Consider the following 25,862-nt stretch of genomic DNA (forward strand, 5'->3'; position numbering starts at 1 on the left):
GAAGCAAACTTGTACCCCTCAGGGTCAGCTGTTAAAGGTGAACATTTTCACTTTGGAATTAGGCAAACATTACAAATTTGGCTTTGAATTTGTTATTTTCTAAACTTAAGAAAATGATGAAAAAAAAAATTTTATAATTCAGATTTAGCCTAAAAGTGTATATTATGTACGTTTTCCCCCCCACAAAAAAAGATGATTGTTAAATGTTTACTTGTACACTGCTGCATAGAAGATACATATGGGATAAATGGGAGGTAACATTAGGGAAAAAGAAAATCATATTCAAAGTAATTACAAAAGTTTTCAACCTATGGAAGCTGATTTATCAAGGCATACACAAAAGAGCATTATGATTTTTAAAATCTCCACAAAAATTTAAAGAACAACTTAAAAAAGAGAAGGAATAATCAGTTCATGGTAAAAAGTATTCACATATTTTAAATGATAAATTTTAAATTAATTATGTAATTAATTACTACTTATTTCATGGACCATGAAGTCATTGTGGGAATCAACAATTAAGTACATGTAAAGCTCATTGCAAACCTTTTTAAAAAACTGTTCAAGTGGAACTTTTTGATATCTTTGTATATAAGAATAAGATTTCAAAAAATACCTAGTGATTGATTGATTATTTAATTTAACATTCAGCTTTTACCTTTCGTGTTAGATTTCAAAATACTTTCATGAGATAGATTTAGATGTGACTCTGAGGGGTGATTTTCTACCTTTCTGCTTCCTTATACATATGTACAAGGACATACAAAGTCTGAGGAACACAAATTCATTTGAATGCCTCAAAAATGGAGCAAGGCATTGAAATGTAATGGGAAGAAGTAGGATACTGAATATCTCATCCCAGCATCACATATGACTACTTAAACAAAAATCACTCGGACAAATCATTTCCTTTTTTGGTTCTCAGTTTCTTTATCTGTAAAATGATGGAGTTATATTAGATTACTTTTTGACTTGCTACTAGGAATAGATCTATCAGCCTTAGAGATATACAAGCTTAATATAAGTCACAAGTATTTTATAGCATCACCCTGGTCTAATATGATCTTAGGAAGCTTTAGGAAAGACCTAGTGTCCAGGATCATGAGAGAAAGTGCCATCTCATTCTGCCTTGGCCAGAGAAGAGTAGGTACTGGGTTTGATATTGTATTCCATATTTCAGAAAGCTGGAGAACACTAGAAGTCTACCAGGAAAATATTAGGTACTTCAACTCAATGATCTGTTAAGGGAGTTATGGAAAGTTCAGCTTGAGAAGAGAAGACTTAGAGGAGATGCAATAATTATCTTAAGCATTTTAAAGATTCAGTAAGTATATGGTACATGACTCAGATTCATCTTCATGAGTTCAAATCCTTAGACACTTACTACTTGCATGATCTTGAACAAGTCACTTAACCCAGTTTACCTCAGTTTCCTCATCTATAAAATGAGCTGGAAAAAGAAATGGCAAATCATGCCTGTAACTTTGCGAAAACAAAACAACATGGGATTGGAGGGCTAGGTGGCATAGTGGATAAAGCACCGGCCCTGGAGTCAGGAGTACCTGGGTTCCAATCCCCTCACAGATACTTAATAATTACCCAGCTGTGTGGCCTTGGGCAAGCCACTTAATCCTTTTTGCCTTGCAAAAACCTAAAAAACAAATGGGAGTCAGACATGGCTGAACAACAACAGCAGCAATTTTAAAGACTACCATGTGAGAGAGGGATTAGACTTATTCTATTTGATCCTGAAGAGCAGAACTAGATACAAATTTCCCAATGATGGATTAATATTTGAGATTAGAAAAAGAGAAGCAATGTGGTGCAATGGATAACAAGGAAGCCCTGAATTCAAGTCCTACCTTTCACAAATACTGTCTATTTGACAATGGGAAATCCATTCTCCCCTGCCTCAGTGCCCAAAATACTTCTCTAAGACTATAATAAAGTGTAGAGAAAGTACCAAGTAGAGAGTGTTCCCTATAAATTAGGTCACAGGTCCAGAAAGTAGAAGGGAAACCTTAAACATTGAAACTATGCAAACGTATAATGAGATACTTTCCACTACCTTCAGGCAAATGGTTAATAACCATTTTGGAGCTGTGAGGTTCTTAACAAAGTACAGGTTGGAACATATGGACTTTGGAGTCCTTTCTAATTTTCAGATTTTGTCATCTTGCAATCTCTAAGCTTCCTTCCAACTCCCTTATTTGTGGGTTAGTAGACACATAATTTTTTTTCCTTTTCTGAACTTAACTCTCCTGCCTCTGCTTATCACCTTCAAGACTAAGCTTCCCTGATAAATCCTTTCTCTTCCCCTCAGTCAAAGGAAACTTGGGGGTTGCTTCAAGCCAAATCAAGTCTACTGACAGGGTTCAGTACAAAATGGTGATTGAGGTTCCTCCCCTCCCCAGTCTCAATCTGCCCCCTCCCAAGAACCTCTTGGACTGGAGGTGACTAAACACAGATAGCAGCACTTTTTCTTTTTGCTTTCCATTTCCCTCAGAGTTTATTCACTTTTGAAAAGATCATTTATATACTTGGTGGAAACAACCCTTGTGGTCCAGATTAGGCCCTCAGTATTTAATTCCTGCAGAAAGATGTCTTCGAAGTGCTTGTCTCTTTATGATGATGTGTTTCAGAGAGGGGAAGGGAAGAAAGAGATTTTTGATGATTTCTTTTATTGTGTTGTTGAAGAAAATAAAAGGCAATTCTTTACTCTCTCATCAATATTCTCACCTCCCTTATTTATCTCAGTTGAGTAGAGTTTGGTTCTGATTCTTTAAAGTGGTTTCTCACTTCTGAGGAAATTTGGGAAGACAACCAGTAAAAAGTTTAAAGCAGTCTTCATGGCTGAAGAGATGTATCAAAATAGGTAATATTGGGCATGAAATCAGCATTGGAGCACTGATTTCAGCATTTTACTAGCAAAATGACCTCCAGTAACTCACTCAATATCTCTGAACATTATTTTCCTCATCTATAAAAATGTGATAATGGCATCTGCCCTCATCACTACTCACAAGATTATTGTGGAGAAACAAAGTCAGAAAAGTCAATTCAAATATTAATTAAGTTCCTACTATGTACTTAAGTTCCTCTTATGTAGGCAGATGGTGCTGCCCAGGCTGAAGTCAGAAAGACTCATCTTCATGAATTCAAATCCAGGCTCAGATACTAGCTGTGTGACCCTGGAAAGTCACTTATTCTAGTTTGCCTCAGTTTCTTATTTATAAAATTAGCCAAAGAAGAAAATGGCAAACCACTCTAGTATTTTTCCCAAGAAAACTACATAGGGCCATGAAGGGTCATACATGACTGAAACAACAACAAAATGTATTTAACAGGGGAGCTAGGTGGTTCAGTGGATAGAGCACCAGCCCTGGAGTCAGGAGGATCTGAGTTCAAATGTGACCTCAGACATTTAATATTTACTTAGCTGTGTAATCTTGACAAGTCACTTAATCCCATTGCTCTGCAAAAACAAACAAAATGTACTTAACAGAAAACGGAGCTGAAATGAAATTATTCTTGCCATCAAGTAATTTAAAATCTTATAGAGGATATAGCATATCCATGGAATCTATTCCTACTACTACTCCAAGAATCTTGCCTTTGGGTTCAAAATGACAGTGAATTCATGACATTCATAGTTCCCCTAAATTTTTGCCCTTCCAGATCAATAGTTATTGAAATACTTAATTTCACTCACTGTTCAGGAATGACTGGATGGAGCAGTTGATAGAGCACCAGCCCTGAAGTCAGGAGGACCTGAGTTCAACTCCAGCCTCAGACACTTAATAATTACCTAGCTGTGTGGCCTTGGGCAAGCCACTTAACCCTATTTGCCTTGCGGTGGGGGGGGGGGGGAGAGAAACCATAAATAGCCTGCCTCTAGAGAAGCCTAGATTGAATTACATGATCTGATGCTGAGCAAAGAGAACAATGTGCACATTAACAAAAACATTGTGAGATGATCAACCTTAATGGAAGCAGTTCCTCTCAGCAGTTCAGAGAGCTAGGACAATCCTTTTAGACTGGCATTAGACTGGCTATGGACAATGCTATCCCTATCCAGAGGGAGAAAAGCAAAAATAAAACATTCAGAATCTGATGAACACTACATTCATTTTTTTTAAATGTCTCATTTCTTGACCTTAACTCTAATTCCTCATAGCAAATGTGACTAATCTGTAAACATGTTTAACACAAATGCTTATGTACTATATCAACCTGACTGTTCACTGAAGAGGGGAGGGGGGTGGGAAAGGAGGGTGGAAGGAAGGTTTGTAACTTAACATATACATATGCATATGGATGAATTTTGAAAAAAATTCATAACATGTATTTGGTAAAATAAAATATCAATGAAAAATAATTTAAAAAACATCAGGCCATGAGAACTCCAGATGAAAATATTATTGAGAAATATTTAACAAAATTAATGTAATACATAATATGACATAGATAATTTGTTGTTTTCTAAGTAAGTATACAAAGTATAGGAATTCTTACATAGAGTTTAATGATATCCTTTCTATTGGAGTTTGGCATCATCACTTTGTACCATTTCCCCATAATTCTTAGTTTCTAATACATTGCAGCGTGCTTATATTCTGCCTTTGTACTTTAAGTAATTTTCAATCTCAATTCTTTTAAATTTCGCCATGACGCATTTGTTGGGGTGGCTAGGTGGCACAGTGGATAAAGCACCAGCCCTGGAGTCAGTAGTACCTGGGTTCAAATCCGGTCTCAAACACTTAATAATTACCTAGCTGTGTGGCCTTGGACAAGCCATTTAACCCCATTGCCTTGCAAAAACCTAAAAAAAAAATTTCGCTATGACTTTACATGAGTTTTTGATTTTGCTTTCCCTACTTAATTCAATAATTGGGGATATTAAGGCTTCTGACTCTAAAACAGCTACATTGAAAGCAAAGTACATTTGGAATTGGGAAATGTTTAAAAATTCATCAAAAATACAACATAGAGAATATTTGTGAATTTCTAAGACAACATGTCACCTGAAGGAGTCTGTTTATACTTGAGTTTGACCCCACTGCTCTGAAAGACCTAGGAACAGGGAAACCTTGGGGCTTTAAAGGAACAGAGCAATTGCAAAACCTCCTAGGAAGAGAATATAGTTTCTGCTAGCTATCACTAGCCTCAGGAAAATCAAACGATGAGAATGATATAGTACCCTTGCCCAGGCCTCTAGCTAAAAGCAAAAATAGAGAGATATATCACAGTCAACTCTTCCATAATCACTTCCCACCCAAACCAGAAACTAGGTCCCAGAGTAACTTAGGTCCTGGGACCTCCCCTCCCCTGGTTGGTGACTGCCCCTCCGAAAAGCCTATTTCAGCTTTGGCTTTTGTCTGTGGAGGTTCCCCCACATCCCTCCTCATACCTGTTCTTTGACTCTGGTACCAGGAATTATGATCAAATATATTCTGCCATTACCACCATGTGGGATGTGTTGAACCACAATCCCTATAACTTTCTAAACCACGCAGCTCTGCTATTCCCCTTTCTCTGTTGTCTCCCCCCATCATAATGCGAGTTCTCTGGGGACAAGAAATCTTTGATTTCTGTATTTGTATCCCTAGCATTTAATAAATGTTGTTGAACTGTTTCAGTCATATATAACTTTTTAGAACTCCATGTTAAGTTCTCTTGGCAAGGATATTGGACTGGTTTGCCATTTCCTTCTCCAGGACATTTAGAGCAAGCAAAGGATAAATGGTTGGTCTGGGGTCACATACTAGCTAGTGTCTGAGGCCAGATTCTCCTGCCTCCAGATCCAGTGCTCCATCCACGGAGGCTTCAACTGCTTAACAAATAATAAGTATTTGATAAACATTTTTCTTTCACTCGATGACAAACTCATCAGTTGCAACTTGCTTGAAGCAGCCAGCCAGAACTACAATATTGGACCATGAAAAAAAAATACAATTGTCAAACCTGGGCCACAGCTGCCAATGCCCAACAGAAATCATGTAATAGACAAAGACAACCCAACAGGAAGAAAGAAAAATAGAAAGAAAACATCATAACAAGCAGAAGGAGATCCAGTGGGAACAGCACAATGACTTCTACCATAGACTTTAAAAACCTTATATAGTGAGGGAAGATGCCTCTCCATGTGTGCCCTAGTTATATGTGCTCTTTTGTGGCTAAGCACTGAGGATACAAAGAAATGTGAAAGCATAATCCTTACTCTTAAGGAATTCACAGACTAATGGGGGGGGGGAGATATAGCTCAAACAACTTTGAACATGCAAGATCTCCACAGAATAAAATAGAACTGGTTTGGGGGACGGCACTAAGTTTAGGGAGGATTGGGAATGATTTCTCCAGAAGGTAAGGTGTACAGGATCCATGGGTTCTGACATCATTTGCCGGAGAACAAGATTTTGATGATGAGGATGGTAGCCACAGTGATGCCCCCCAGGCCCACAGCCAGTCCTAGAATAAAGATGAGGGTCTCCATTGTCTCAGATGGTGTGTTAGCATCTCAGGCTCTGTGGTAATGAAAGGAAAATGAGGTCAGAAAGCACAGAAAAAAATAGGAGGTTTTGACTTATAGCACATTGGATCTGGAGACAAAAGTCATTTTGGGGAAAGTAGTGACCATTAAAATACCTGGGTTTTAGGGGCCCCAAATGTTTTGATTCATAATCCAGTGCCTGAAAAGTGACTTCTCCAGGTCCTAGTGTTCAACCAGGCAGTCATAGACATCATCAGTTGAGGGAAGGAAAGTGAGGAACTGAAACCTGTGGAAAAGAATAGTCATTGTGAAGGAGGAAAGGGGTCTCAGATATCCCTATAGTGACTGACTGTCCATTGCACAACCATGTGACATTAATCACTGTGGGGGGAAACATATCAGTGTGGCAGAGGGTGTTTGGCTCCTCTAGTTGTATGGGCTCCTTAGGAAATACTGTCACCTCCAAAGGCACTGAAGGAGAGCAAGTCTTGGTGAATGGTGCTAGAGTGAGTGTAGCCCTACAGCAGAGACCTAGAACTCCTATGAATGAGGGGATTCAGAAAGCACACTTTCCTTAAAGCACTGAAACTTTTCCCCTTAAATCCTAAATCTAATCTGTGACGCCTCATTTTACAGTAAATCTTAAATATGACAATCTTTTAAATTTTCTATGTTCCAAGAAGTTACTAATAATAATAATAATAATAATAATAATAATAGCTCTTAGATAATACACACTATGTATCAGGCACAATACAAGGCATTTTACAATCATCTGATTTGATACAATAACTCAGGAAGAGAGGTGCTATAATTATCTTCATTTTAAGAATGAAGAAACTGAGGCAAGCAGAGGTTAAGTGACTTGCCCAAGGTCACACAGCTAGCACATATCAGAAGCCATATTTTAACTCAGGTCTTCCTGATTCAAGTCTAGTATTTTCTCTACTATGAGACCAGTGGCTAATTTGGACCCAATCTCCTTTCAAGAGAGATCTGAAAAACACCTCTCACTCCAGGAATGACTTGTACAACCAAGGTTCTGGAGTAAAATGAAGTCACTAAAAAAAGAGATGTGTTTATGAGTTCTCAGGTTGGTTGAAGCTTAGTTCTGAGGAATGTCTAGGAGAGACTGAATATTGTCATCCTCTGACCCTAACTAGAGACTCTAGAGAAAAGTTATTGATTATTAGAAATAAAAACTGCTTCTGAGAGGTCCAGAATTCTCACAAGAGGGAAAGTCTGAGTAAATAGTACAGAGCAGGAAACCCTACTAACCTCATCACCACCAATACTACACTGGTTACCCCCAGGGAAGAGAGTAGAACAGAAGTATACTAAGGGTGGCCCAGGTGTGGATGTTTTGCCTGATAAGGTCGTTCAAGTCCACAGTAGTAGCCTAGCCCAATCTGGGCATCAAAACTAAAGATGTGGCCAAACTCAGGAAGCTTCCTTACTGTTTTCTTCCTCTCAAGGTCCATGTGGAATTACTCAACTTCATCAAATTCATGCAAGTCTGTGGGTCTGAACAAATGTTGATTTGATTACAGGGTCTGCACCAGGACAAGTAGAGATCAGAGGCACTGGTCATTAAAAGTAAGGATGAGGAAAGAGGAAATTTCAAAATGATGAGGAAATGGATGAAGAAATAAAAAAGGGATGGCTTGAGGAAATGAAAAGACTGGCAAAATAAGGAAAAGTAAGAATGAAGAGAGAGAAGCTAGAGAATAGAGAAGGGTTATATCAGTTCTGCCTGGGAGAAATTAAAGGCAGAAGAGATCATATTGTACCAAGAAATTTCCCCCAAACTGGTGAAGTGAAAAGTAACTGTATGTACTGGTATTTCCACCATGGTTTTTAATCACTTCAAATAAGAGGATAGACAGTGTATCTGGGTTCAGATAGTCCTTTATGGAGGTGGAATGCAATGCTTGTACTGAGCAAAAATGGTGAGTATGGGAAGGCTGTTCTGGAACCCGGGTCTCCATGATCAGTGCCCTCATTTAGCTGAATGGCAGTTTTCATAGGTGCCTTTGTAAGTCTCGGGCTGTGGTTCATGTTCCTCCTTAGAACCTTCCCTATGCAACATACTTTGCAGTTAGAGGAGTAAAAGACCATGGAAGGCTTACTCAAAATTAACCTAAAAGTAGCACTCCTGAATTGAACCAATTAAACTTACTGCTGAGTCCCTGTTCCTAGTAACATGTCCATGGAGATTGACTTCAGGTGCACGTGATACCAGAGGCCCTAGGGTTTCATGGATTATGCACTTTGAATTTCTCAATTTCAAATATTTAAGCCCATTCACAAAGCATGGGGGAATCTTTTGGCAGATCATGTATCTTAATTGTGGAACTGGGGTAGGGGAGGAATTTGGTCATTGGACTTGTTGATAACTAAAGAAGAGACACATATGCCAAAAAGCTGTGCCATGGTCTAAAGAATGGGATAGAAAGAAAGGACCCAGAAGTACAATCTTGTGACATTTGCAAAAGGGATGGAGGTTCCACAATGTAAGAAGGTGTTGGAAGTCTGTAGTGCTGTCCATGTCTCAATGTGATCCATGCTGGAGAATTTCTTGTAGCTCCAGCTTCCTGGGGCTTCTAGCACAGAACCAGTGACTGGTGACAAAAATTGTGTAGTCCTCTTTATGAGACATCCAGGTCAGTGGGCAAAGAGAATGAGTCTGCTTTAGTAATGACCTTTTCCTCCCAATCCTCAAAATAAGTCAGAGAATTCTGCGCACCATTCCTATAAACTCCACCATCATAAAGCAGAAGACATAAATTTAAGGATAAAAGAGATTCCATAAGGAACCAGTCTAACCTCTTCATTTAATAGGTAAGAGAATATGAGGCCTACTAAAGGGTAAAAGGACTCATTCAAAGTAGCAGTGGTAGTAAACATCAAAGGTGACATCTAACATCTGAATCTGAACCTGTGTTCTCTTTACTGGAGTGTGGCTAGTCTCCTAAGAGACTATGTGAATTTTTACTAATAAAAAATTTCTAATAGAGCCGATTCCTTCTCCCTTCATTCCCTCTACATAACATGAGCATGGCATTGAAAACTAAGTTTCCCAGCTCTATCCCATATCCCTGAGGAGATATGTTAGTCCTTCTTTAGGGACTCCAGAATCTGTACCTGACCACAGAAAAACTCACTGTTAGCAGCCCAGGCTCTTAGTCTGATCAGCCGGGCAGCCAGGCTGAGGATCCCTAAGCCTGAGGCTAGACTAAGATTCATTCAGAGAAACAAAAGCTGGGATCTCCCCAGACAGGACACTCCTGGGACACATGGGCACAGTTCCAGACTGGCTCAGCTTAACAGCCCAAAAGAAAGAAATCTTCACTGAGCAAGAGAGAGCCTTTGAGGATGCCACTGCTGCCTGGTAAAGGGTCTAAGAGGAGAGGGAAGAACACTTGGAAGAAGTATTGAAGTTTCAAGTGTATACATAATTTAAATTAAATAATATTTGTTTGGTTAAAGTTCAAAAGGCTACTAATTTGTACCTTTTGAAAACTTATAAAGCTTTAAAAGCTTTACAAAACAAAAGTCTAAACTAGCAAATACTACTATTTACTTTACATTTTCAGAAGATGTTTTGTACCATATAACCAGATAGAATTTAGTTTATTGTAATAAAGATATTATTTTTAAATCTTTGTGGTTTGTAATATCTTTCAGACTTAAAGATGAAAGAACTCATGATGATTTAAAGTTATAAAATTTATTATTAATCATTTGTCCTTAAATTGTAAGTTTCTAAAATTTCCCATGAAGATTTTCTTAAGAACATATAATATCTAGTTTTCTTGTGTTAATCCAGGATACTAGTTGATAAGGAGGAATTTCCACTGGGTTATCCGTCCCTGAAACAATTATTTGAATATTTATTGTTAAATGTTTCTAATGAAAAAAGTTAGTTCCTTCTCCCTCCACTCCCCACCACCACAAAACATGTTCAATTGTCATTTCTGGTGAAACTTGGTAGGAAGACAGCAAAAGAAAAACCACAACACTATTATATCTGGTTAATAAATGCAACTCTGAAGGACTCAGATTATTTGCTTGCACAGTAAGTAACATGCAGGAAGCATCAAATTTAGAGTTAGGAGACATAATTCTATTCCTAGCTTTGCAATAAGCCTCATAATGTGGGATATGACATTAAAAATTAAATTTCATGGGAGGGGGCAAAATGAGAGACTTTCATTACACAACCCCTAAAAGTCCTGATGTTTTTTAAGACTGTAACCCAATGGAGAACTCCTACTCACAAGGCCAAGGTAAAAGTCTAACAAAGCAACTTCTTGGAAGCACAACATGAAAGAGCATGGACTCATTACCAACTATGAGATAGCTAGGCACAATGTATGGAGAGATTATATCCTTCTGCAATTCTTCCCTCCCTCCAAATATTCTCAACATGGCCCAGAATATTTTCAGTATGACATAGAAATAACTCCTTTACTATCTCCATATCTTCTCCAGTTCTACCCCTAGAATAATATTAATGACAGAGACATTCAATGACACCCTCCATCCTCCACAAAAACATGCATAGTTAGTTATATAACCAAACACAAGAATCAGAGCACGTTTTTCTTGAGACTTGCAACTTTAGATCTGAGATAAAAGAAAAGGAATCTTTTCCATTTTTTTTCTAATGGAATTCTCATTTTCTTTAGTTGTGAAGTAAATGAAATATATAAGTAGAAGTAAACAGAGTTTGTTGTTCAGTCAATTTTTTTTGTTTTTGCAAGGCATTTGGGGTTAAATGACTTGTCCAAGGTCACACAGCTAGGTAATTTTATTGTCTGAGGCCAGATTTGTACTCAAGACCTCCTAACTCTAGGGCAATGCTCTATCTATCCACTGCACTACCTATCTGCCCCAGTCATTCTTGGCAAAAACACTGGAGTGGTTTGCCATTATTTCTTCAGTTCATTTTACAGATAAGGAAACTGAGGCAAATAGGATTAAGTGACTTTCCCATTAAGTATTTGAGGTCAAATTTGAACTCAGATCTTCCTGACTTCAGGTCCATTCTCTATCCACTCTACCACCTAATTGTCCCAGAGCAGAGCTTTGGGAATGATATGGGGAGAGAAGAGCCCTGGGGATAAAATAGTTCCTCTAATTGCCTTACCTTTTCTGAAAAAAAAAAAAAAAAATCCTACTCTAATGAGGCCCATTATTCACTAATGCACAGATAATTTTATCAGGATTGGGTAGCAAGTAAGAATCTTGTAGGTGCTCTGTACAATATCTTAGAAAGCTAAATAACTTGGGGATCAGTTCAATTACATCATAGATCTCAGAGGACCAGGGAGAGGACCTGGCCAACAGTGTGTTGGGGGCATCATGAGAGTACTGAGGGGAGTCATCATGAGCAAAAGGGGTTTGTAATAAGTTTTATTTATTCCTGCTAACTTACCTCAGGAGATGAGATGAGACAGGGAGAAAAAGCAGCTTCTGCAGCCCAGTGACATGGTAAGAGCCTCTCCCACCAGGAAGCTTAGGCACAGCTGCACGACAACCAAAACTTTTGCCTAACTTCAGAACTCTCCCTCTCTTCTTTACCTCTCAACTTTTGCACCGATCTGCTTCCAAGGGAATGCACAGAGGAGCTTGACCCTTGGGAGAAGGTGCAGAGGAAGGGTCCAGGAAACACCAGGATCAGGACAGGGGAGGGACTCAGCTGACCCAGCATCTAAAGACACAGGAGCATGATGCAAAGGACACAATGTCACATCACTTTTCAAGACTGTAATTATATCCTATAGTAGAAAATCCTGTTCTCCATGATATTCAGGGATTTATTTTGTGATGTCAATTCTGGAATTACAGTGGAGGCTCAGGATCTCCAACAGTCAACAGGATTCAGAGGGGCCATTTCCAAGTTTGCTCAGAGCATACACAAGCACTGAGCTCCTTTTAGTCCAGGGTGAGTGCCCAGGAGACTGAAGGAATGCAGGGTCAAGTCACATAGCATGCTCAAAAAAAGAATCAAATTTGCCTAGTGGTGAAAAGTGTTAATTTGGAACTAGCACATGGAAGTTCTACCTAGTGCCTGATGATGCTGCTGCTTGTGTCTGATGCTAATTGCTTTCCTCATTAGAAGCTACTCAATTCAGAGGAATTCAGGGTAATCATGTTCTTCAAGAGGCGGAGGGCAGCCTTGATGGAAACCTGCTGCAATCTTTGATTCCCAGTTCCACCCTTGTCTCCATCAGGGAGTGTGGGGAGCTTCTGTATGATGGTCCTATTAATGGTGCTGAGCCTACTCTCAGCTGAGGGCAGGGGTAAGTGCAGAGCATCTACTTCCTAGGGAAAGCAGGCATAGGCTGCTGGGCTGTGACTCCTATTTCCCATGTGCCTTTAAATGGAAAGAGATTGAGATGGCTAGGTGGTGCAGTGGACAGAACACCAATCCTGGAGTCAGGAGTACCTGAGTTCAAATCCAGCCTTAGACACTTAATAATTGCCAAGTTGTGACTTTGGATAAGTCATTTGCCTTGCAAAAAATGTAAAGAGATCGATCCCTTAGATGATCTGGTGTCATTAGCAATAAGGATCCAAAACCTAAGCTAGGAAAAGTTTATCCAGAAAGAAGGATGAATCTTGAGAATCACAAGTAAATATACCTGGGATATATCTAGAATGCCAAATGCTAATCTAGGCCATGTGGAGAAATATCTTAGAAAACCCTGAAGTATAGAGAAGGTTTATAAGGGTTACAAAGTAGTTCTTAGTTCCTATTAATAAATTCCTATGATCAGCCAGTAGGAGGACATACTAGGGACAATGTCTCAATATGTTTGATGATTGTCTCTTATTCCATGTAGTCATGAGGTTTGGGACTTCCCTTCAAACCTGAAACTAGCAAGGTTTGCTGAATTATATAAAAACCATGTGCTGAGATTCACTTAGACAGGAAGCAATCAAGGAAACATTTCTACTACAAATTCATCATAATCCAATGTTTCAGATTTAGACATTCTTAGAAGTTTATCATTTGAGCTTGGGCAATTGTCAAGGCTAGGCTCCAGCCACTATCTGGACCAGGAATGATATGGAAAGATGGTAGGAGTTGGGAGGTTTTATACTAAGACAAATAAAGGAAGAGTACATAAATCCACTGTCCAAATCTGCATTCATCAATCATGGCAATTTTTTCATTCTCAAGTCATATCTATAGATAGATAGATAGATAGATAGATAGATAGATAGATAGATAGATAGATAGACAGACAGATAGATAGAGATAGAGATAGACATATACATATACATATACATATACATATACATATACATATACATATACATATACATTTCTTTACTGAGTGTGTTCACATTACTCAATAGCAGCTTCTGTTCATCTTTCTATTTGTCCACGTCAAAATTAATGCACTTGGAGAGCCACCCAGCAAGGAGCCACTAGCAGCTGCTTCCAGAGTGCTCAGCTCATGGAAGGTAAGGGGGTAGGGGAGACTATAGAGATCTCTCCTTTGTCTCTGGGACAGAACTCTGATACTTTGTCCATATTCAGATCATGGTCACAGTCTGGGTCCCCATACTGCCATAGTGGAGTGGGGACTCTCTTCATAGCTCCAGGGCAGAGGGTAGGACTTGTGATCATCCACAGATCACAGCATAGGCAAAAGAGCAGTCAGAGCCCTTCATAAGACCTTGAAAGAACTGAGGTCCTTGCACAGGTGTCCCAATAATATTCAAAAGCTCAGAAAGCACCCCAAAACCAGGGCAAAGGCTAGGAAAATGAGTAAATGGAAAAGAGGGAACTGATCATAGACAATTAATTTGATCCCATGGAGGATCAAAACACACATTCAGAAGATGACAAAGTCCAAGATTCTATACCCAAAGCCTCCACAAAAAATAGGAATTGGGATCAGGTTATGATAGAGTTCAAAAAAGAATTTGAAAATCAAGTAAGTGAGTCTCCCGGGCCAGCCGGGGTGGGCAGGGGCAGTTGGAGCTTAAGCTCCAGGCTTCTAGCAGAAAGATGAGTCTGGAGGTTGCGAGGATGCCCAGGGAGGACAGCTGGGAAATCTATGTCTCCTCCCAAAGGACGATAGCCTTCCCTCAGGACCACCTCCTCAAATAGGGATCCTCAAGAGGCCTCTGAGCAATGGGGGTGTCAGTAGCCCCAACTCTACCAGCAGGCCAGCCCTCCCTGTGAAGTCCTTGGCCCAGCGCGAGGCTGAATTACACTGAGGTCCACAAGGGGATCCTTGGTAGTGCCAGCCTCAAGGAAGAACAAGAGAAGCCCATCCTTGACAGGCCAACCACGATCTCCCAGCTCAAAGACACCAAACAGCCCAATAATGTCATCAGACATCCCCGGGTCCTGATGGTTCGAAAGGCTTCAAGCAGCACAGATAAATGTGGGTGAGAGAGGATGCTGCCACCACTGCCCCGGCCACTACCAGGGTCATCCACCATGGGTTGCACTGTGGTGGCAGACAGCTGGACTTGAGCAGAGGGAACAACCTGATTTACTTGCACTGTGATCCCCTCTACTCTGCCCACTGTGACCTTGAACCCCATGCACTGTGACCCCCAACCCCCTCCTCCCACTGTGATTGGCACATCCACAAGGGCTGTCCCAAGTCACTGTAAAAGGAGAAGGTGGGGACATGAGGTGGGTAGGGGGGGCCCACTGAGGACTCAGAGCAGAGAGTCAGATGGTGCCACTTGGGGTGAAGCCAGTGCCAGCAATGACAGTTTATCATGCTAATTAATTTGGGATTTCAAAACACAAATGGGAACTCCCCAAAATGTGCATGTCTTCACTTAAATAGCAGGTTCCATTTGAAAGGATCGTTTTCTTCCCCCCCTTTCTTTTCTCTTCCTTTTTTTTTTTGTTTTTGTTTGTTTCAGAGTCTGATTTGCAAGGGAAAAAAGTGCATGGGAAAGGCTTTGGCTGTTAAATGAATTTTTGTTTTAATTGAGAAGGGTAGTTAATAGTCTTCTAAAATGTTTCAATGAATTTGCAGAAACATTAACAGATAAGATTTTGGCAAGCTTCACTTCTTGTTCTCTATTCCTATTGCTGCCACCAGGAGGGATGGGGCCAGTCTCCAGCTGAGCCTCATCTCGTGGGGGCCCTTCAGTGAGACCAGGCTGGAGCACTGGGGCTGGCAGGAGGCACCACTAGTGTTTATGGAAGTGGTGAAAGCAGACAAACTTTCCTCCACAGCCTCTCCACCCCAACCTTCACTTGGGTTCTTTCCAGCCAAGAGTTCAGGAGGTAGGGAGAGAGACCTGTCATAGTCAGGTTTACAAACAAGGAAAACTTGATTTATTCAGTATTTTGCTTTCTTATCCAAGGAAAACATGGGAACAAGTCTGGCTGAGAAGCCATCTATACAGTGTTGTCAGGGGGTAGCTCGGTTTCCCAGCTACAAGGTTTGAACTCTTAGGAGCCTGAGGCCCTCTATTGCCCAGCTTATGGTTCCAGTCCAGAGCTGAAGCTGGCATGTCTTCTTCTAGGAGTCATTGCCCTGGGGACTTGCCATACCAAGTAGCATTTGGAAAAAAGCCTCCGATTGTACATTGGTGGGTGATGACAGTCTGGTTCCCCGAGTTTGAAGCTCCAGTGTTCACTCACCTTGACATAGATGCCCAACCTTCCAGAGCAGGGATCTGGAGGGGAGGGTATTTTATACCCTTCTGGATTCTAGAAATTCAGCTCAGGCCTCTTAACCCTGGGGCCAAGGGAGCCGGTGTTGCTGAAAGCGGCTTCCTCCAGGCTCCGCGGGTGTCTGTGCTAACCTATCCACTATGGACATGTCTGCCTTTCTTCTCAGTCCCTGTCTCCTTTTCCTCTACTGCACTGATTCTTCCTATGACTTAATTAATAGCCAATTCCCACTTCTGATTTTAACCCACAATTTCCAGGGGATTGGAAGATGGTTGCATTTCACAGGTAGCACCCGTGCACTGCAAAGCCATATTTAAAACCCACTGTGGAAGGGGGAGTTTGCCCCCAGGGCTAAGCCTTGCCTTGTTTTGGTGATGGACTTTCTACCAGCTCTCCTGTACTGTCTTATCCTGTCCTGGCCTGCTCTGGGGTCAGGCCCAGCAGGGGGAAAGGGCTACGAGTGGGAGACAGCCTGCTGCTCTTGGTGGTTACTGCCTGGCCCAAAGCCAGGGTCTTGTAGGTTGACTCTGAGGAGGACTGGTGCCACAGTAAATGAAAGGGACATGACTGTCATCAGCCCAGAAAATCGTGGCATCAGCTTCCCTCCTTTCCCAGGGAATTACCTTCAGGAGTGACAGGGGGAAGGGAGGCCTGCTCTCCTTGGCTTTGACCCACTTGCCTGAATGCACAGTATACACAACTCCTTGACCCAGAAAGTCAGGGTGGGGGACACAAAAAGGAGGCCCAGGGTCCTGCCCAAGAGGACACAGTGTAAAGGGTGGGAGCCCCCAGGACTGGAGTTTAGCCCTTCCTTGCTGAGGTGAGACCCCATTCTGGGCCCCCAGCAGCTCCTGCTCCAAGGCTTTGCCTTGAATCCCAGAGTGGGAAGTGCAAGAGAAGGAAATAGGAAACTATTGTGTGTGTGTGAGTTGTGGGGTTGGGTCAGGGAATTAGGAGGAGGAGGAGGGGTTGGGCTCTCTATAGTTCTCTACATCTTTCCTAAGTGCATTTCCTTTGGTTCAGTTTTGTTCTGTTTATTTTTTATTTTTAAAGTGAACTGTGGGCTTTGCCTTAGGAAATCCCGGGATGGGGGTGGGGCAGGGCAGTAACCTGAGGCTTCTGCCTCTTTTAGCTACCTGTCCATGGTAACATCCTCTCCTCCAGCTCCCCTGACCCCATGGGCCAAGCCCCTGGCCTCCTGGCTTAACGGCTTCCAATGAGCCACTTCTCCAACATCAGCCTAACTAACCAAAGGAGCTGGGGGTGCAGGGGCTGGCCATCAGCCCTTCTCAGCCCAGCCAGTCAGGGTGCTCCCCACCTGCAGGCAGGAGGCAACACTCCATAAGCCCAGCCCACCTCCTCTGGGGGAGCCTTCCTGTTGAGACTAGATGGGTGGGGCCACACCTGGCCACTCTTGGCCCAGAGGCTTGAGAGACCTCTTAGAACCTTGTTTCTAGTTGTTTCCCCCATGGTGAGCCAAGGTCCCCTTGGGTGTGTTCAAGGAAGAAACGTAGGGGAGGGAGGGAGAGATGCCATATATCATGCAGCTTTGCCCTGCTCGAGTAGTCAGGCAGCTCCTTCAACTCCCACCCCTTTCCTTCGGGCCCTAAGTCAGCAGATTAAGCATTTTAGAAATTGTATTTTAAATAAATGTTTTAAACTTGTCAAAAGAAAAAAGAAAAAAATCAAGTAAGTGACGTAGAGGAAAAATTGGGAAAAGAAATGAAGGAGATGCAGGAAAAACATGAAAACCAAGTCAGCAGCTTAGTCAAGGAAATTTTAAAAAATGATGATGAAAACAACATGTTAAAAAGCTAATTTAGGTCAAATGAAAGTCCAAAAAGTGAATGAGGAGAGGTATACCTTAAAAAGCAGAATTGGCCAGATGGAAAAGGAGATAAGAAAGCTCTCTGAAGGAAACAACTCCTTCAAATGTAGAATGGAGTCAAAGGAAGCTGATGACTTTGCAAGGAATCAAGAAACAAAAGAATGAAAAACTAGAATAAAACATGAAATATCTCATTGGAAAAAATAACTGATCTGGAGAACAGATCCAAAGAGACTATTTAAAAATTATTGGGCTACTTGAAAGTCAAGATCAAGAAAAGAGCCTTGACTTCATTTTTTAAATAATTTCAACAGGGAAATTACCCTGATATTTTAGAAGCAGAGGGCAAAATAGAAATTGAGAGAATCCACCAATATCCTCCTGAAAGAGATCCAAAAAAAATTAATCCCCTGGAATATTATAGCCAAGCTTCAGAACTCCCAGGTCAAAGAGAAAATATTACAAGTGGCCAGAAGGAAACAATTCAAATTCATGTCACCACAGTTAGGATTACACAGTAGCATCCAAATTAAGGGCTTGTAGAGCTTGGAATATAATATTCCAGAAGGCAAAAGAGCTTGTAATGCAACTGAGAATCAACTACCCAGCAAAACTGAACATTCTCTTCCAGGAGAAAAGCTAGATTTCCAATGAAAAAGGGGAATTTCAAATGTTCCTGTTGAAACAGCCAGAACTGATACTTAAGTACTGGACTCAAGTGAAGCATAGAGAGGGTGAACAAGAAGAAAGAATTATGAAGAATTTAATAATGATAAACTATCTGTATTCCTGCATGGGAAGATGATACTGATGACTCATGAACCTTCTCAGTTATTAGAGCAGATAGAAGGAACATATATAGACGAGAGACAGGAGTGAGATGAATTTGAAGGTATAATAAATTGTAAAAATGGAGTCAATGGGTAAAAAGGAATCATACTGGTAGAATAGGCTAAGATATTTCATGTAAAAGAGTCAAGAAATAGCTTTTGTAATGGTATGAAAGGGGGGAAGGTTAAGAGGAGTGAAGGAGCCTTCATACTCATCAAAAATGGCTCAGAGAGGAAACAACATACATACTTATTAGGTTATAGAAATCTAAAAGGAAAAGGGAGAGAAAGGGGATAGGAGAAAGGGAACAGGGGGAGTGAAGGGGGGCTGTAGATGATAGAGGAGCAGGTAGATCATGGGAGAGGATAATGAGATATAACACATTTTATTTTTTAATTTTTTGCAAGGTGGTGGGATTGGGTGGCCTGTCCAGGACCAAGGGGCTGGGTGGTTACTGGGTCTCTGGGGTGGGATGTAGACTTGGGACCTCCTGGCCCGAGGACCTATACTCTGTCCACTGCATCATTCAGCTGCCCCAAAGGACACTTTTGAACAGGGACAGAGTGAAAGCAAAGAGAAAATATAATAAGTGTTAGTGGGGAGGAATGGACTGAGGGAATTACACTCAGCAACAGCAATGGTCAAAAAATATGGAAGTAACTTCACTTATGGACTTACGATAAAGAATGTAATCCACCCCAGAGACAGAGCTGATGGTAGATGAACACAGACTAAAGCATATTTTTTCCTCTTTCTTTAACTTTATTTCTCATGAGTTTTTTTTTATTTTTATGGGGGAAGGGAGATTATGTTTACTCTTACAATAAGACTATTTTACTAATATGTAAATAAATAAAAATGTAAATTAAAAAATTAATGCACTTGAAAAGCTTGAGAGAGGAAGCTGGTTCAGGAGAAGGTTTGCAACTCTACTTCAGTGCATAGAAGATGAGCTTTAGCAGGAGTATAAGATCAAAGGAATTCATGATTCCAAAGTAAATCAATGTATCTTCTTCTTCCTCATTTCCTCCCTCTTTCTGCTGAGTATGTGGATGTAATTTTCAAGATCCTTTATATATTACTAATTCAGACAAATAGATATCATCTCTTCCCTAGGTGAAGGGATCTTCATTCCATCTGATAAAATGAGCAAGTCCGATTCTATGATCTAGTCCAGATATTGCAGATAGTGAGGAAGAGAAGAGCCCTTGATTAGAGATTAATTCAACTGCAGATCACAGATTTAGTTGCCCCAAATAGGACATCCTTAAGATCTGTTTCTGATTCCATTCCTTAGCATTTTTCATTAGAACCAATACAGTGATGTGTGGGTAAATATTTAAGAAGTGGCTCTTTGGCGGGGGGGAGGAGAAGGGAGAAGTTAGAAGCTGGATTCAATTTTAATTTTAATCTTCATCATAAACCATTTTCTCCAGTTCCTTAAGTTTAAACCTTGAACAAAGCCTAAATCAAGTTGTGTTTAACAGTTTGCTCATTTCAAAGGTATGAATGTTCATACTGAAAATTTAAGTTGATTCTCATAAACTGATAAAAGCTGCCCCTAGTATACCCCACAACTGAGATGAGAATTAAAATAAAGTGGTTCTTGGGTAGCTTGCTGTGCAAGATATGATCAAATGAAAACTCCTGGGACTCCATGGTGACAGGTTGACTACACAGTGTCCCCTTTCTCTCAGAGGGAACTTTTATGTGATATGATGGAGAACAATTTCCAGGGCCCTTCACCCTTACTTCAATCTTCTCTCTCTTCCTCAACCTAAAGATATACACTTAAGACAGTCAGAGAAATGTCAAAAGACAAGAAAAGAAATCCGTAGATGGCCAGGGACCTCCATAAATTGCATCTATTTCTATGCTATAAGATGCTTTTTACTCTAATATTCCATTAATAGTGAAAATTCTTAGGTTTGGGACTGAAGAGTATGTTCATTACTCACCAAGGAATATGATTACTGCCCTGGAAATAATTGCCACTTTAATAATATTTTAAAGTTCACAAAAAATATTATGTATTTATTTCATTGTACCTTCACATAAAAACGCTGTGGTATAGGGAGTATGAGTATTATTTTGCCCAGTTTACAGATAAGGAAACTAAACTTCAGAAAGAGTAAGAATTTTGCTCATGGTTATAATATAATAAGAATTATAGGCAAGATTCAAGCCTTGATAATGTCATTTTGTCATTTCACTCTTGTTTAACTCTCCATGATCTTGTTTGGGGTTTTCTTGGCAAAGATATTGGAGTGGTTTGCCATTTCCTTCTTCAGCTCAATTTAAAGAAAAGGAAACTGAGATAAAATAGGAATAAGTGATTTGCCCAGAATCTCACAGCTAGTAAGTGACTGAGGCCAGTTATCTGATGACAATGAGATTTCCTGACTTTAGGCCCATCACTCTATCCATAGTCCCAAATAGCTGTCCACCATGATTTAATTCTAGATCTCTCCTAATGCCAGTTCCAGGTTTTTCCCTCCATAATATTACATTAGCTTTTTGGTTTAGGTATTTCCTGTCTGACCTCAGGAAAAGAATTGAACTGTTTAGTCCCCACCTCCCTTATCACTGAGGTCTGCTAAAGAATTTCATTTTTTTGTTCTATTTTCCCATCAGTAAACACCACAGCCAAAACATAAGTAGGTATTCAGTCACAGAAGGTACTCAATCACAGATGACAACCAACCATGGCATGGCATACTTTCTCAGCAACAGAGATTTCTAACACCATAGTTAATTCCTCTCGTTCATGTACTATCTTAAGGAAATATCTCATTAAATTATGCAATCACTGGAAGAGATAAAACTTGCAATCATAATGGCAATATACTATTGGAAAAAGCATACTGAAACAGAAATCAGCAGAACTGGTCCTAGTCTTGCTACTATTTAGCTATGAAGCTTTCGGTTTTTTGGTAGATTTCAGGTTCCTTATCTATCAAAAGGAGAGGTTTTCATTAGATAAGCTCCAACTTCCCTTCCATTTCCATCCATCTATGATGTGATGGTTCTAAGGGACCAGTAGTGTGATGAGTTAATCTTGATCAGGGTAAATGGCAGAAATATTTCAGAAAAGTTCTAAAGCTTGGGATACCACCCAGACAGCAAGATGACATTATGCATCTGTGGCCAAGGAATGAGAGCTTCCAAATATAAGGAAAGGTTGTTGAAATTCATCTATTTGCTCACCTGGGACTTGTGCCAGAGCTCTAAATTATGAAATTATGAAAATGTTATTGAATTCAGTCCAAAGTCTCATGTTGCTCAAGATCAACCTTCATTTCTAATTGAGTTGCAAGCACTCCAGTGGGAAGTCATACTTTTTGTGTTGAAACTCAGAAGAGTTAGCCAAGGCAGCCTACCTCTGCCCTTACAACTACTGACCTTATTAGTGTACCTTAGCATTTACACACCTACTGAGTCCAGGACTCTGGGAAGAAAACCTTTAGTCCTCTCCTCCACCCTCTCTGACTGCTCCACCCCCTTTGCTCCAAGCAGTGGATCTGCATAGCAATGGCCTGTTTTGTGAATATAGTTACCCAGCTGTTCCTGATAGGTTGAACAGAAGGTCCAGGACAGAACTGGTTATACATTGTGAACGGTATGTTTTCTTTAAATTTGAAGTGGGACTATTATTCTATGAATTTAGTGTGGGATTTTGGAAGGGGCATAAGCTTAGAGAGTTGGAAATTTTTGACACAGTTGAACTCTCAAAAAAGTGGTAATGTTATTTAATTCAGTGGAAACATGTTGTAATTTCAAGACATTGAGCTTGGTATCAGTCTTACCAACCAGTCTCATCTTGTAAAATAAGGGAAATAACACCCTAAAGAGGCACTCTGGAATAAAGAAAAGCATACTGGACTTGGAACATATCCAATGCTTTTCTAATCTTGTAATTTTTATTTCCACAACCCTGAAATTTATTCTTTTTTCTCTACTGACATGGATAACACACTAGTTCAGGTTCTGATAAACTCTTAGCTGAACTATTGCAAAAGCATTATAATGGATCTATATATGCTTAGAGTACACTTGTCCAAAATGAGGAGATTGAAATGCCATATAGAGTAAATAGCAAAAATTGCTAGACCACAGAACATGGGTATAATCTGAGAGAAATAAGAGGTTACAAAGAAGTTTAGAATACCACAAAGAGCAATTTGAATTTTAACCCAGAAGTAGTTGGGAGTCACAGAGGGTCCTCCATCAGAGGAACAATATGTGTTTTTGAAATTTCAATTTGACAGTTGTGTGAAAGAATATGGATTATAGCCAAGGCTAGAATAGGACTCAAGAAGAGATTAAATCTGATATATTGATTTTATTTTGTTCAGTGATGATTTAAGGTTAAGAAATTTCTTGAAACTTCTTTTTAACCCCTGATAGTGAGCATGTGTCTCCAAGAAAAATTCTAAGAGCTCTGATACCCCTAAATTTACAGGAGCTGTATGGGTGAAACCAGCCTCAGTTCCAAGATCTTCTTTGATTGACATGAAAAATGAAATCAGATCAAAATTTTTTTTAAAAGATGGCAAAACAAGTTGACTGCATTCCTTTTATTGGTCATATCTTCCAGCAACAAAAACAATTTTGAATCAACTCAACTCAGAAGTTACTACTACTTCTACCATTTTTCAAAATACTTTCATATGTATGTTCAATTTGATTCTTACAATGATCCTGTGAGGGAGGTAGGCATCAGTTAGTATCTCCATTTGACAAATGAGGAAACTAAAAGTCCAGCAAGATGAAATTATTTGCTGAGGGTCACATAATGAGTAAATGATGGAGAAAGGACTACAACTAAGGTTGGGAGTTTGTGAAAGGAGAGATGGCAAAATGTTCCATATACCTAACATGTATTCAATGACACCAAATGAAGCCAGTTTTATACAAATTAGCAAGTATATATTAATTTCCTACTACTGCTAAGATGAAAGATACGTGATAGAGGCCCAACCTTGGAGTAAGAAAGACAGTTTCAACTCCTGTTCATTGTGCCATGAGAGGTAATCTCAATGTGCTCATATGACCTTTGATGACTATAAATTATAGATGATTTGCCCATCTGTGTTGATAGAGGGAGTTTTCATAACTGGGAACTTTCCATATGAATGAAATCAACCCAACTTCTCCCCCCCAAAAAAAATATGGAAGGCACTATACTAAACAACAAGAATATAAAAATTAGATAAGACAAAAATTCCCTCCTGAGGGACGCTTACTGGCAAAAATGAGGGAGGGGATGAAATTTAAACAGATTAAAAATGTGATATGATATAAGGAAAGAGAGAACACTAAAGACAAGGGGGATCAGGAAAAGCAAGCTTTTATTGAGCATGGGACTACAGCATACTATGCAAATATTATTTCATTTCATCTTTACAACAACCTTGGCAGAGAGGTGCTATTATTATTCTCAATTTGTAGTTGAGAAAACTAGCAAAGACAAAAATGGAGGTAGAAGATAGGATGCCAAGTTGGGCAACAATAAGCAAACTTGTCTGTCTAGATGGAGAAAATGGCAAAAGGAGCAATGTGAAATACGTATGGAAAGGTAGACTGGAACCAGAATGTGAAGGGTATTAAATATTTAGCTGAGTAATTTGCATTTTGTTTTAGAGAAAATAAAAAGGGGGTCCTAAAAATTCCAAAGCCTAAGAAAGATTTGGGAAACATATACCTTAAGATTATTTCAACATCTGTGCAGAGGAGTGTTTGGAGAGAAAAACAAATAGCAGAAGAGAATCCAAATAGGAGACTGTCATAATAGTGAGCAGTGTGAGGATCTGAACTGGTTTGAATACCATGTGAATGGAAAGCAGGAATCAGACCAAGAAATATATTGTATGTAGAACTGTCAAAAGGTGGCACTTTATTAGATATGGAATGGAGGTGATAAAGAGGAAGAATTAAGATTGTCCCTAAAACCTCTCAAAATTGAGTAACTAGAAGGAAATGGGAAGTTTTAGAGGAAATAGGAGAAAAGATTAGTCTTATTTTGAATATACTGAGTCTGAACTATCTATGGTATATACTAATGGGTCATTGTTACATGAAAGTGGAGGCAAAAGAGAAAGATGAGAGCTGCTAGGAAGTATAAATTTAGGATTTGTCTTGTTCTTGTTATTGTTGTTGTTGTAATTGAGTCCTTCAGTCTTGTCCTACTCTAAGTCCATGGGGTTTTTTGGCAAAGATACTGGAGTAGTTTGCCATGTCCTTCTTTGTGTTCCCATTTTACAGATGAGCAACTGAGGTGAATAGGGGTTAAGTGACTTGATCAGGGTCACATGGATTTGAACTTAAATCTTCCTGACTCCAGGTCTATCTGCTTAAAAGTAATAGTTAAACCTCTTAAAACCTAAAAGATATTCAAGAGAGATATGGCATGGACAGGGGCCTAGTACATGGCTTCAAAGTATATCCTTAACTAGGTAATGGGATAATGTTAATGATCTAGGAAAAGAAATGGAGAAAGATCAATCAAATAGGTGGCAGAAAACATAGAAAGAAGAGATTCATGAAAAGCCAGGCAGGAGAAAGTTTAGGAGGAAAGGGCAGTCAATAACATCAATAGTTCTAGGGATGATAGAAGGATAGGAACAATCATTAGATTTTTCAGTTGAGACTTGGTAATCTTGGAAAGAACAGTTTTGGTTGGCTGATGAGAACTACTTGGAAGAGAAAGTAGACATAAAGGTGTTGTTCATTCATTTTCAGTTAATGTACTCTTCATGGCCCTGTTAGGGGTTTTCTTGGCAAAGATACTGAAGTGTTTCCTGATTTCCTTCTTCAACTCATTTTAAAGATGAGGAAACTGAGGCAAATAGTGTTATGTGACTTGCCCCAGGTCATACAGCTAGTAAGTATCTGAGGCTAAATTTGAACTCAGGTCTTTCTGACTCTACTCTATTCACTGCACTCTCTACCTGACCAGATATAAATTTAGACAGTATATGGAATTTGTATGGAAAAGCTATGTATGAAACCAAACTTTGCATATGGTAGGGTCATAAAAGACT

At 39.8% G+C, this 25,862-nt stretch overlaps 1 protein-coding gene and 1 pseudogene across 1 annotated transcript in view; one reads left to right on the plus strand and one right to left on the minus strand.

Annotated features, from left to right (window-relative positions):
- Positions 1-6,080: 6,080 nt before the first annotated feature.
- Positions 6,081-9,736, minus strand: LOC141488502 (HLA class II histocompatibility antigen, DP alpha 1 chain-like; annotated as a pseudogene).
- Positions 9,737-13,343: 3,607 nt separating this feature from the next.
- The window catches only part of LOC141488530 (butyrophilin subfamily 1 member A1-like), a 50,007-nt gene continuing 37,488 nt past the window's right edge, over positions 13,344-25,862 (plus strand). Inside the window, exons 1-3 of the mRNA XM_074188653.1 lie at positions 13,344-13,348; positions 14,711-14,905; positions 15,580-15,767. Coding sequence (XP_074044754.1) covers positions 13,344-13,348; positions 14,711-14,905; positions 15,580-15,767 — 388 coding nt within the window. The remainder of the gene's footprint in view (positions 13,349-14,710; positions 14,906-15,579; positions 15,768-25,862) is intronic.

Source organism: Macrotis lagotis, chromosome 5 (genome assembly GCF_037893015.1).
Source record: "Macrotis lagotis isolate mMagLag1 chromosome 5, bilby.v1.9.chrom.fasta, whole genome shotgun sequence".
In the NCBI taxonomy this organism is placed as follows: domain Eukaryota; kingdom Metazoa; phylum Chordata; class Mammalia; order Peramelemorphia; family Peramelidae; genus Macrotis; species Macrotis lagotis.